Raw genomic sequence first — 12967 nt, forward strand, 5'->3', positions numbered from 1 at the left:
TCTGAATTTCTATCAGTCTTTGTGGACCAGAATTGTTTATACAATGTAGTCTCTTATAGGTGGCAGGGCTGCTTATCTGAAAGGTCCGAGCAAAGGTTTGGTGCTTGTACCATTAAAACTAAAGGTGCACCTGCAGTCAAAGTGGTAACCACAGAATCCTGGAATGGTATGGGTTGAAATGGATCTTCAAGGTCATCTGGATCATTTCAATCTCCCTTTCGTGGGCAGGGACACCAGGTTGCTCAGAGCCCCATCCAGCCTGTCCTTGAATACTCCCAGGGCTGGGGCATCTACAACTGCTCTGGGCAACCTGTTTCAGTGCCTCACCACACTGCAAACCCCTAAAGGGTTTCTTCCTAATAACCAATCTAAACCTGCCTTTTTTCAGTTTGGAGCCACTTCCCCTAGTCCTAAAAATGTGGCCCAGACTAGCCCACCACTGAAGTCACTCAAACCGTGCTGATCTGAGTGTGAATCTCAGACTAACAGGACGGACTGAGGAGTGGGCTGACATGTTGGTCCCATTTCCCTTCGATCTGACATGAAACCCTCACTGACAGGCAATCACACAATTACTAGGATGGAAAATATCCCTGTGAGCATTTAGCCCATGGACCTCGTTCACGCTTTCTCCAGGACAAGGAGACCTTGTCGTCCCGTCGGGTCCCACCCCGCGGCGCGGGGCACGCCCGAGCAGCGGCACGGCGGCTCCGTGCGGAGCCCTGCGGACCCTCCCGGCCGCTCCGAGCCGCGCTGCCGGGGCGGCGGACGGACGGGCGGATGGACGGGCAGACGGACGGGATGGAGGGAAGAAAGGGAGCAGGAGGACATGGAGGGAGGACCGGCGCTCCTCTGCTGCCCTCTGCTGCGGGGCCCCGCGCCGCCGCGCTCCCTCCGAGCTCCCGGGAGCCGCCGTGCCAAGCTTAGCTCCGTGCGGCCGGGAGACGGGAACGCAGCCGGGTGCGGGGCGGTGCCGCGCTGTGCCCGATGGAGAGGCTGAAGAGGGGTACCTGCAGGGACACAGGCCGGTCCAGGAGGTGAAAACACATTATTGACACATTTGAGGGTCAAAACTTGTTCCCCTATGCTTCCAGAGCAAACTTGAATTTAGCAGTGTTGTCCATTTTATGCCTGAAGATGATTAACGCCCCAATTAAGAGTTCTGGGCGAGGAGAAAATACGAATTTGACAAGTTTTGTGATGTTACTGGAACGATATTAACTGAAACTTCGGCGGCACCTAGGAATGCCGCATCATTCTGGGCGAGCTGGAAGGGCACGGGCGGCACCGGCGGGGACAGCAGCAGCACCGCAGGGATGCTGCCAGCCCTCCGGCACGGCTTTCCCTGCATCCCGAGCGCGCCGACACACAGGCGGCATGCGAAAGCACGAGCACTCGTGGCACAGTTTTATTTCTCTCCGGGTTTCCATGCGCTGAAATCCATTTGAGGACTTTCCCTCCAAGCCAAGCGCTCGGTACAGCGCCGCAGGTGCTCGCGGCCCTCCCCGAGCGTCGCTGCACCGAGGTCGGCAGTGCTCAGGTGCCCAGAGAGGCCGGGTATTGCTCCGCTCGCTGCCTGTCCCCTCCCTGGCGCTCCGGCCCGGTCCCTGTTCCTTCCCGCTCCTCTCTCCCGCTCCCGCCTCGGGGGCGCTCTGACGGTGCTGGAGGTGGAGCCCTCTCTTAGCCCCGCCCCTCCGACGCACGCCCATAGGCCTTCGCCGCTGTCAGTCAGCGTGTCCCGCCTTTCCTCCCCGCTTCTGAATCAACCGCCGAGCAACGGATTGTGGCGGTATCGATTCCCTCGGCTTGCCCTGCCGTCCCAGTGCCGGGCACATCCCGGTGTCGGTCCCGGTGCCGGTCCCTGGTCCTGGCCGGGGGATGTAGGAGGACGCGCGGCCGAAGGTACCCGGGCAGCGCCGCCGCCTGTCGCCTGCAAGGGCGGGCGCAGCCGCCGCCGCGGCCGTGTGGCTGTAGGCGTTCCTCGGGGACACCGGGAAGGGGCACGGCTGCTCCCCGCCTGCCCCCCGCCGCCGGTGCCGCCCGGCTCTCCGTGCCTCCGGCGGGTGCCTGCCCGTCCCGCGGGGCCATGGAGCGCGCGTTCACGCCGCTGGAATGCCTCCTGCCCGCCGGTACGGTACCTCCCGCCCCAGCCGCGCCGGGCAGCGCAGGGAGGGCGGGGGGGCGGCCGCGCCTCCCGCCCCGACCCTGCCTCCCGCAGCCCGCCGAGCCCCGCTGCGGAAACGGCGCCGTGTGTCTGCCCCGCCGTGTCTGCCCCGCTTAGGCTGAGTTTTGGGCTCGGTACAGGGGCTCGGTACCGTGTTAACCCCCTCTGGAGTCCAAATTGTCACTTAAACCCCGAGCCCTTCGGGTTCAGTCGGTGCTTTCCGTTTTGCTGGCACCGTTTTCTCGGCTCGGCCGGGCACAGCGCCCCGGTGACGCCTGTCTGTCCCGTATCTCCTGGCTGTCCCCTCGAGCAAGGGGTCCCCGGCTTGGCATCCATCCCCCGTGTGCCTTTGGCTCCCCGCCTCCTGCCCGTGTGCTTTTTCCCTAGAGCCACCCTTGCACCCTGCCTTGCCCTTCTGCGCAGCAAAGCTTTGAGGATGGAGTTCAGGGTTTTCTTTGGTTTCCCCAAGCTATGCAACAGTATTGTAGTTTTGATACTGTTTTTGAGACCTGAGAGGTGAGGTTTATTAATATGCATCATTAACCTGTCTAAAGGATGGAGCACCTGTAATAAGCACAGACTTATCCAAGTGGCTTGTACACAGTTTGGAATAGGCACCTCTTCTTCACTCTGTGTTTGCACAGAGTCTAATTCAGTAGGGTCCAATTTGTTGTTCAGTGATACAATTATAAACAGTAAATATTTTTATCTTTCTATAACGTGACTTTAAAGCTGCATAAAAATCTTTTTTGGCATAGCAGCTGAATTCTAACTGACACTGCTCTTTTCTACTCTGTTGTGGCAGACACCAGCTGCTGCATTGAGGTAACTGTTGTTATTTATTTACTAGTAAGATCTGTAGGAAGGGCAGAGTTTAACAGAATGCACACTTTCAACAATTCAGTACGTTTTTACAGCTATCATTTTAAGAGCATTTTAAAATTCATTCCACTGTGATGCATTTTTTAAGTCATGCTTCGCTCTGATTCTTAAAAACTTCCAGGTATGGTCAAAACTTCTAACAGGTAAAGCTGTACTCAAGGTATTCTTGCCAGAAATGTGTATTTGACAGTGTATGGATGTGGACTTAGACACACTGTTGCTTTGGGGGGAAAGAGGAAATGAACATGTAGGAGAGATTTCAACGGGTGAATTTTGATTCATTGTGACATGATGTCCTCTTGTATACAATAAGTGATTACCAAATATGTAATAAGGCCAAACAAAAAGCTGCCTTTAGTTGATAACAGGACTGGAGTGCTTGCCCTACGAGAACAGGCTGAGAAAATTGGGCCGTTCAGGCTGGAGAAGAGGTTGCTGTGAGGTTGTGTGGAGACCTCATAGCAAGTGCCCAGTATCTGAAGGGGGCCTACAGGGAAGCCAGAGAGGAACTCTCCATCTGGAGCTGTAGTGATAGGACAAGGAGTAATGGGCTCAAATTCAAAAAGGAGAAATTTAGGTTATAGATATTAGGAAGAAATTCTTTATTGTGATGGTGGTGAGACACTGGAACAGGTTGCCCAGAGAGGCTGTGGATGCCCTAACTCTGACATTGTTCAAGACCAGGCTGGATAAGGCCTTGAGCAACCTGATTTAGTGGGTGGTGTCCCTATCCGTGGCAGGGAAGATTTGAACCAGGTAATTTATGAGGTCCATTCCAACCCCTTAATGTCTTATGATTCTATAAATTCATCCCTGTGGAAGTACCAGCATTGCTGTTTGTATTATAAGATAGTTGCCTTTGATAGACATTGTACAATGCTAGGGCTACCATATGTCCTCAGTTTCCAGGAGTTGCCTGTCTTTTTCTTTGCTTATGTCTGGTTGGATTTGAAGATTGGAGATGTTTTTCAGTCTTCTTGTGACCCACAGCCTTCTCATACCAGAGGCTCCAGCTGGATGCAAAGAGGCCTGCTTCTCTGAAAGAAAAGTCTGCTACTTGCCGAGAGATCAGTTGGCTATACAGGCTGTGCCTGTAAAATGCATAGTGGTACTTCATCAGGATCCTTGTCATCATTACAGACATTCATTACCAGCATTACCAACTGAATTAGCCATCTCAAAGTATTCAATGCTGAGCAGATTTATTTATTTATTTATTTTTTTATTCCACCATTTAAACTCTGGCATCCCACTTGGGGAACTCAGAAATAAGGTTTTCAAAACTGGATAGCTAAAATGAGCCTCCCAATTTCTTCTGGAGAAAGTAGCTACAGTAGTTCTTTCATCTGTTTTCTTCACTGGGATAGGTATTTAAGTGTCCAAATAGTAGAAAGCTAATCAGTGAAGAACATGGCACTTCTTAGAAGCTTACAACATAAACCTTTTTGAGGCCATTGAAGCACTAAGGGCCTTGCCCCTTTCCTTCAATACTAGAAATAGTATTATGTATGGAAATGTGTGTGTGACTGTGTTTATGGTGGGGACACTGTGAAAGATTCATCACCTCTGTTTGAAAATTATTCATTACTTTGTTTCTCTTTTTGGAGTTTGTCATAAATTACTATTTTATTGATACAGGATAGAGTAAAACACTCCCAGGTTTTAGAACATTGTGATATTAGATACCTGAATTGGAATTACAGGGCCATGTATGCCTCGGTAATTTTAGTCAGTGTAGTCAGAGAGATTGTTAGATTGTACATCTCTCTCTATCTCACCTGATTGATGTTCAAGTAGTAGATGTTTGAGAACTAGTGTGCTAACTAGTATGCTCAGGGACTTTGAACATTGTTCAATCAAACAGCTGGAGCACAGTTGAAAATCACCATACAGCAGTTAGAACACCATGCTGTGGACTTTGGAACTATGTTGATTCGCTTAACATAGTTCAGAATGGGTAACAAGATAGAATTTAAAGTGGGATTGAGTCTAAATTTATGTCTTGCACACTGAAAAAAATATACTTTCATTTCCTCATGGAACGAAACCTATGAAAAGTCTCACAGAAGGCTCCACCAGAGACCTGTACGATGTGTGAAAGGGTCAGGCAGAAGCTTCACAGGCAAGGCTCTTGTACAAGGCTCGTAATGATGTCACACTACAGCCTGTGAGTTCATGACAAGAGTAGCTTTGTTTATCTGGAGCATCCTTTGACAGACTTGACATTTCCCTCCTGCTGTTTATACCCTTCTCTTGCGCTGTCATTGCCTCCTGCTGCTTGTCCCAGACTGTGCTGCAGGCACTTCTGCAGAGAGACAAGTGTTTCTAATTTATTATTTTAATACCCTGAACTTTGGGAGCTGAGTGTGCTGCGCTTGTGACTGCTTAACAGTGGAAGTACTGTAGCATCCTCTAATAAGGTTGCTCCTGAATACCACTTGAGATTTTGAGAAGGGCAGAGTGCCAGTTTGCCAGGCTGTGTTTTCTCACAGGGAACATTTTTGCCTGCCGTAGCATGGCCTGGATTCTTGCTCATCTCCAGATGTGATTAATGATTCCTTGCCTTGTACAGTCTTTAAAGTGTGGCTCAGCATTGGTTTTATCAAGTGGAGTGATGCAGAAGGAGGATATCTTCCTCAGTTTATAATCCGACAGCTCCCAATATAAGTGTCTTGCCCTGTAGAGGTGGAGGAGCTGCAAAGAAGTGGCAAATCTGATTTATCCTTCTGCTCTCTTCTGTGCCTTGCCGAGGGTATGTTGGAGCTGAGCTTGCTTTGAGTGACAGGGAGCCTGTGCTACCAGTGAAAGTTGGTTTCCCTGTCCCCAGTTCTCCATGCCCCGAGTCAAATGCACTCCTGAACTACTGAACTGTGTTCAGAACTGGTGGTAAGACGTGGTTTGCTCAGAAGTGGGTGTGCTGCCTTTATCTCACTAAAGCAAGGTCATCTATATGCCATGAGAGACAGATCCACAACATATAGGACAAAGACTGCTTCAGAATTATGGAGAAAATATATAGTCATCTCTTTGTGCAAAGGGACTATAAAATCCTGAGTTGAATTTAAAGCAAAGAGAACAAGAGGAAGCAACAATATGTTCTGAATGCTCTTCCATCATTCTGCAGGCTTGATTGTCTCTTGCTTTACTCTGTGTCTTCTGGAAATGTTGCTGGCTGTAAACGAGTTACCTCTGAAAGGATTGTATCACCATATTCCTTTTAAAGGCCTGGAGCTTGAACTTCTTCCTTAATGTTCCCTTTTATCTGACACTAGGGATGCGAAGTTATTTTGTGAAACAGTGACATGTTTGCCATTCAGTGAATGACCTCCAGCCTGGTGCAGGTGCCAATGGCTGTTTAAATGTCCCTTTACTAGAGCTCTGCATGGTATCTGTGGTCCATTATCTTGCCAATTAATTCACAAAAACTGTGATAGAAATTAAGACAGTCATGGGGCTAGAAAATCAACCTGATGGTCTCTGTTAGTTTCTGAATATTAAAGATGTATGGAAAAGGTGTGCAGTCCTAAACTATTGGATAGCTCTGCAGTTTTGCAGGATTTGTGCCACAGCTGTTGTTCAGGCTAGTGAAGCTTTTAGGTGAATTCGGTAATTCAAAAGCTGTTACTGAATTCACCTGAATTGAAAAAGTGTTAGCAGGAGGGTCAGTTCTTTGAAGATTACTACTGCATTCCTTAATAAAATTAGGAAACATTTCCATATGGCTTTTACATTGTTCTGTCTTTTTAACTTAAATAATTTCAAAATGTTGTTTGTTTGTTTTTTTACTGTAAATGTTGCTGACCTTCACTTGTTCTTCATTTCATTTAAGTAGCAACACCATTAATCTAGTCTAGTTACCTGAAACTCATTAATTTGTTTTTGAAGTAGCTGTTAATATTCAGCTACTCAGACCCTGCTGCTTGCTAATCTGCTGTGCTGGGTCAGCATTTGTTTTGTAAGTATTATTGTATAGATTACTTACAGGTGCACTTATGAGTGAAGTATTACAGGCAGAATGGCATTTAAAAGACACATTCATTGTTAACCTCACCACTTTCTTTTAGATCTTTCATTCATGGAAAGCTTTTGGAGATGTTTATATATATATATTTTTAATGCTTTCTGTGCAGGTGTGTTATTTGGAATGGGGTAACAAGGCATCTTTAATCATTTTAACAAGGCATATTTAACCATTGGAGCTAATAGGAAAATGAATAGATGTTTACTTATTTTACTTGGTTTTGTACACATGCAGGACCACCTTTCGAAATGTGTTGACTTCAGTTGCTGTTTATGTGGATGTTGGATTCTCATGTTTTAAAGTGTCTGCACGGATAGTTCCATATCTTGCAGTCACAAATAGGGCATAGCTCTCTTTTGAGTGGGAATATGATGGTGGAAGGGTCTGAGGTCATCTGAAAAAACACCCAAAAAAAAAAAAAAAAGAAAAGAACAAACCCAATACAAAAACAAAATCCACCCCCCAAAAGCACCACAAATAAGGACCCTAACAGAAAGATCCCCAAACTAACAAAAAAATCTTCAAGACCCCATTGAGTATAAGAGCAATAATGATGTTACTGGAATTACTGAGACAAAAACATTCACTACTGCTTGCCCAGATAGTAAAGCACCTGGATAAATTAAATTCCTCTTGGAAGGTCTGTTATTTTAAATCAGCTGACGCTTAAAGCTAGGAAATGCACTAGCTGATCTCCTAGTCTTTCTTTTTATTCTTTTTTTCTTATTCTTATTATTTTTAAAATTTTTTATTCTTTTATTATTCTTTTTTTCTTATCTCTCTTTTTTTTTTTTCTTCTTCTATTTAAGGAGATAAGGAGATGGGAAATCCACTTGTTCCAGTCATCAAATGTTCATGTTGCTTGTATCCAATTACTTGTGTGCAGGACTACTGAAAACCATCTAAATTTTTTAGTGTTACAAGAGCAAAATATTAATCTTAAGAAGGTACAGGTAGACAAGGAGAATAGTGGACTTTCAGCTTTTGTTTCTCCTCTGCTCTATTCACTTGAATGTCTCTGATCAGCCCTTAAAACACTACAGCAGTTTCACAGCACCTTTAGCATTATGCTATATCTGAAATCTGTGCGTATACGTATATATAAAAGTTAGTTTTACTTTCTTGAAGTGTAAAACAGAAGAGGCTTTGTTTGTTTTTTATCCTGTTTACAAAGCTCATCTAAGTTTGATTTATGGAGAAATTTAATATGAAGCATGGAAATGAAGCACTTTATTTACTCAGGAGAAAACATAACACTGGTAGATTTCAGATTTTTCAAGATCCAAAATAACAAATCCTAGGCATCCTTGTGCATTTGCTTTAGGTTTGGACATCTTGAGATACTAATCAAAGCTTAATCTTTGTAGAAAATAGCAAAATCTAGAGTGAAACTTAAAATCAAAGTCTTAAAAAAAGCAAACTAAAAAAAAACCCAAGTAAAAAAGCCACCTGTAAACAAGTTAAAGGACTAGAAGCTTCTTTTCATTGGTCAATTCTCATCAGCTTTCACTTCTAATGAGTTTTAGGTTTGGATGTAAGCTCAGGGGTTCGGACCTTTAAGAACAATGCTGTTAACTTTGTCCAGAGAAATTGCTAGTTACAAATGTAACAGTTTTATTTTCTGTGTCACATAAAAATAACCATGCCAGCCTCAAAGTACCCTTGTTGAAAAATGTGGATAAAAAGAGGGGGGGTGCTTCTCTCCCTCTGCCCTCCAACCAAACAAAACCCCCAGATTAGCAAATAAACCAACAAACCACAGAACCAACCCACAAACAAATAAAATCAACAACCGAGTAGTAGATCTTATCCAGTACAAAATGTAGTAAATCAACAGGAGAGAACTCAGATGTGTACAACCACTTTTTGGTATATCACAGAACATTTCCTGTCTCTGATTTCTACACAGAGAGGGCAATTTGCACTGTGTCCAGCAAGGTTAATTAATTTGATCTATAGCCAAATAACTTCAAAATGTAAAAGAACTGAATATCAGTTGTCCCTTCCACCAGAGTATAGCTGAAATATAACCAGTTCTTCAGATTTTTGCCTTACATTTTTCTGTAAAGTATGGCTGTGGTGAATTAGATGTGATTTTATGGAAACAGGTTCTCCATTCCATTCAGGTCTGACCTTAAACATGAGGAATATGATTAACAGTGTTTGTGTAGTATTGCCTTTGCAAAATTAAAAAGAGAATTGAGAATTTAAAGTTTTACAGGAACATTCTGTTAGTTAAATTTTACATAGAGAGCACACATAGTAGCTTTTGTATTGCTTTAAATTAAATCTATTGCTGTATATCCAACAGCAGTTGAAGCTGCTGGAAGGCTTTTCCTGTAATTTCCTAGCTTTGAATTTTATTTTGAATGGCAGTTGAATTTTCACAGTGCTAGTGCTGATTCTTTGTAGCTTATGTTGATGGATTGTCTGCCAGGCTTCCTCTCTGGCAGGACAGAAGCTGGAGGGATGCATGTGTTTATCAGGCCAATTGAAATAAATAGGAAGCTGGCCCGTGAATTCAGTCGGAGCAGAACCTGTACCCTTACAATTTATTTATTTATTCTATAGTTGTGACTGGTGGTGTGGGTTCTGTTTGGTTTTATTTCTTGTTTTCTCTTACTGTAGCTCTTTTTTTCTGGTCAATCCTTTACCCCAAATTATCTCGTCAACACTGATACTGGGTAACACAGCAGTAAGTGAGTAGTTAAGAAGTATTTATAAGTACAGTTTTTGACCAGATTGTTCAGTGTCTTTGGTGGTAAGAACTGTCTGACAGAAGGAAGTTTGCTTTACTGCAGAAGGAAAATATGTTGATGTTACAAAACACTGGGGACTCAACTAGAGAAGCTTTGACTTCCATGACAGTGTCAGTAAGGGTGTCTGTGGACTTGCTTGGTGCAGACACAGCAAAGTGGGTCAGGAAAGGCATTCTTTCTTGCTTCTCTTTGTTTTCCCACAGACGCAATTCACAATTATGTATTCTGTATAAGCATAGATGGAAGAAGAGAACTCGAGCACCAGTATGGGTTGGGGGCTGACCTGCTAGAGAGCAGCTCTGCTGAGAAGGACCTGGGAGTCTTGGTGGATGACAGGTTGATTATGAGCCCTTGTGGCCAGGTGAGCCAATGGTATTGTGAGGTGCATGAGAAAGAATGTGCCCAGCAGGTCAAGGGAGCTGATCCTGCCCTTCTACTCAGCCCCAGTGATGCCACATCTGGAGTGCTGTGTCCAGTTCTGGGATCCACAGTACAAGAAAAACATGGAACTACTTGTCCAGTGAAAGATGATCAGGGGTCTGAAATGTCTCTTAGGAAGAGAGACACTGAGAGCTGGGCCTATTTTATCTGGAGAAGAAACTAAGAGGGGATCTTATGCATATAAATGTTTCAAAGGGGGGTGCCAAGAGAATGATGCCAGACTCTTTTCAGTGGCCCCCAGTGGCAGAACAAAGAGCAATGGCCATAAACTAAAACCCAAGTAGTACCCGCTCAATGTAAGAACTTCTTTCCATTGAGAGTGGCAGAAAACTGGAACAGGCTTCCCGGGGAGGCTGTGGAGTCTCCCCTTTGGAAACATTCAAAGTGCGCCTGGATGAGTTCCTGTGTAACCTGCTCTGGGTGACCCTCCCTTGGCAGGAGGGTTGGCCTAAATGATCTCCAGAGGTCCATTCCAACCTTAACGATTCTGTGGTTCAGCTTTTGTAGAAGAAGGGCTCTGGTATGTCAATGAAATCTGTGTGTGAGATTTATTTACTTTTGTAATTATAGCTAATTTAAGTGTGGCAAGCAAAGCACTGACCCATAGACCAGAACTAAGGCTAAAGGTCTAGTTCTTCAGGATGAGTTAAAAGGCTGTTGGTTTGAAACTGTACCTGGGCAGTTTTTCAGCAGGTGATGTGACTTAAATCACTCAAAACATTCCTGAGGTGGACATGTGTCACAGAGCAGCTGTGAAAATAGCATCGATCTCCAGGTGCTCCATTTTGAGACTTTGTACTCTTGATGAGAGTTGTGTATGAGGTAGTCCTGGAGGCTGAAGTGAGGTTTATACCAGGGAGTTTAACCTGTGCATCAGTAATGCTTACAAGGCATCAAGATCTCTGTGTGCTTTAAATGTAACCGACAGCCTCTAATGCAGATACTTTGAGTCGGGAAACACTTTCATTTCAGAAAATTAGTGTTCTACAAGCTGTAGAGGGTAAAGCACAGCCTTGTGAGTATAGCCTGTGTCCTCATATGGAGCTGTTTCCTTGTTCAGTTTACAGGTATGTTGAATAAGCACGTAAGCAGTTTTTTGCCATACTGTAAATCAAAGAGAGAAAACATATTAGAGGACAACTTGAGAGTTAAGCAGCTAAAGATCTGCTGCTTGGACACTTGGAGTGCCAGAAGTGGTGGTGTAGTGTCTTAGCTGTTGCAGATGCAACAAAAATAGCTCTTGGGCAATGTGTGATCACCTAATTTCATAATGAGTCAACCTGGGCACAGTGGAGGTGATTAAGCTCGGATATGAAAGTTTTTGTCTCCATATTGCCATTTCCTGCTACAAATGGAAAATTTACCTTTCAAGTTTCCTAAAGAAGAGCTTGATTTATTCATAAAAAAACACAGCAAGAAAGAAGGAAAGGGAACAATACTGAAGAAACATTTGTTAAGGGCAAGTTAATGTTTGGCTTTCTGGACTCTGCCCAGCAGTGTTCTTGACAGATACAGCCACAAGATTTTGCCTCAAACTGATCTAATGACTCTACTATCATAAGACCCCCTCTGGAGTCCAGTATCCAGCCCTGGAGACCCCAGAATGAGGACATGGATCTGCTGGAGGGCCACAAACATGATCAAGGGGTTGGAGTACCTCCCCTATGAAAACAGGCTGAGAGACCTGGGATTGTGCAGCCTGGAGCAGAGAATGCTCTGGGCAGACCTTAGAGCAACTTCTAAGCTTTCCAGTACTTTAAGGGCCCCTGCAAGAGAGCTGGTGGAGAACTTTTGGCAAGGACATGTAATAGGACAAGGGGGAACCAGGTTTAAAGTGAAAGAGGGTAAGTTTAGATTACATTTGAGGAGGAAACTCTTGACTGTGACAGTGGCGAGGCACTGGAATAAGATGCCCAGAAAAGTTGTGGGTTCCCCATCCCTGGAAGTGTTCAAGGCTGGGCTGGATGAGGCTCTGAGTAACCTGGTTTAGTGGAATGTGTCCCTGCCTGTTTCAGGGGAGCTGGAACTAGGTGATCTTTAAGGTCCTTCCAAGCTCAACCCTTCTATGATATAACTCTCACTGTAGATTGGTGTTATCTTCATTTCTGTCTTCTTAAGATGCTGGTGTGTTCCTGCTGTTATCAAGAGTGCCTTCCTATTAGCTCTGCTTTCTTTGCACAGAATGCACTGTGGGAGTGACATTTAGTACTGTATGCATGGACTTTGAGCCTATCTAATGACTTTGGTAACTATGAACAGAGGATTTAAATGGTCATTTTATAGCTGTGGGAAATAAAATCACTGCTACCAGATGTTCTTCCTTGAACTGACTTGCTGGTAGGGCTTTTGCTTGGAAATTAAATCTCTTAGTTCCCTGTGCCTCTGTTTGCATTACTGTTCTAAAGTACTGGTGAGTAGTAATGCTGCTGCTGTATTTACCTTATTAATAGTAACAGGTTTTGGCACTTCACCTTGTGGAAGAATTTCTTATTTTCTCTTGGTCTGCCAACCTGTCATAAGATCATAAGTTAAATTTTTGTGCCAGCAAAGCTCTTTAAGTCAGCGGGAAGTTTGATCCGCTGTGTTATGTTTTTGCTGTGTTTCTGTGACATGTTTGTCTTTTATTTGTTTCTCCTCACACCTGCAGCTCCTGTAGTTGTGTTGACAAAGCCCCAAGTGTACTCCCAGTTACACAGAAAG

General features: G+C 44.7%; 1 protein-coding gene across 4 annotated transcripts in view; it reads left to right on the plus strand.

Annotated features, from left to right (window-relative positions):
• The first annotated feature begins 1722 nt into the window (after positions 1-1722).
• The window catches only part of TPK1 (thiamin pyrophosphokinase 1), a 301560-nt gene continuing 290315 nt past the window's right edge, over positions 1723-12967 (plus strand). Inside the window, exon 1 of one of the 4 annotated variants that reach the window (XM_038130027.1) lies at positions 1723-2129. In XM_038130027.1, the coding sequence (XP_037985955.1) occupies positions 2087-2129 (43 nt within the window). In that variant the 5' untranslated portion in view covers positions 1723-2086. Of the gene's footprint in view, positions 2130-2179; positions 3168-12967 lie in introns of those variants that run through there. The other 3 variants (XM_038130028.1, XM_038130030.1, XM_038130029.1) reach the window with 3 other exon arrangements.

Source organism: Motacilla alba, chromosome 2 (assembly GCF_015832195.1).
Source record: "Motacilla alba alba isolate MOTALB_02 chromosome 2, Motacilla_alba_V1.0_pri, whole genome shotgun sequence".
Lineage (NCBI taxonomy): Eukaryota > Metazoa > Chordata > Aves > Passeriformes > Motacillidae > Motacilla > Motacilla alba.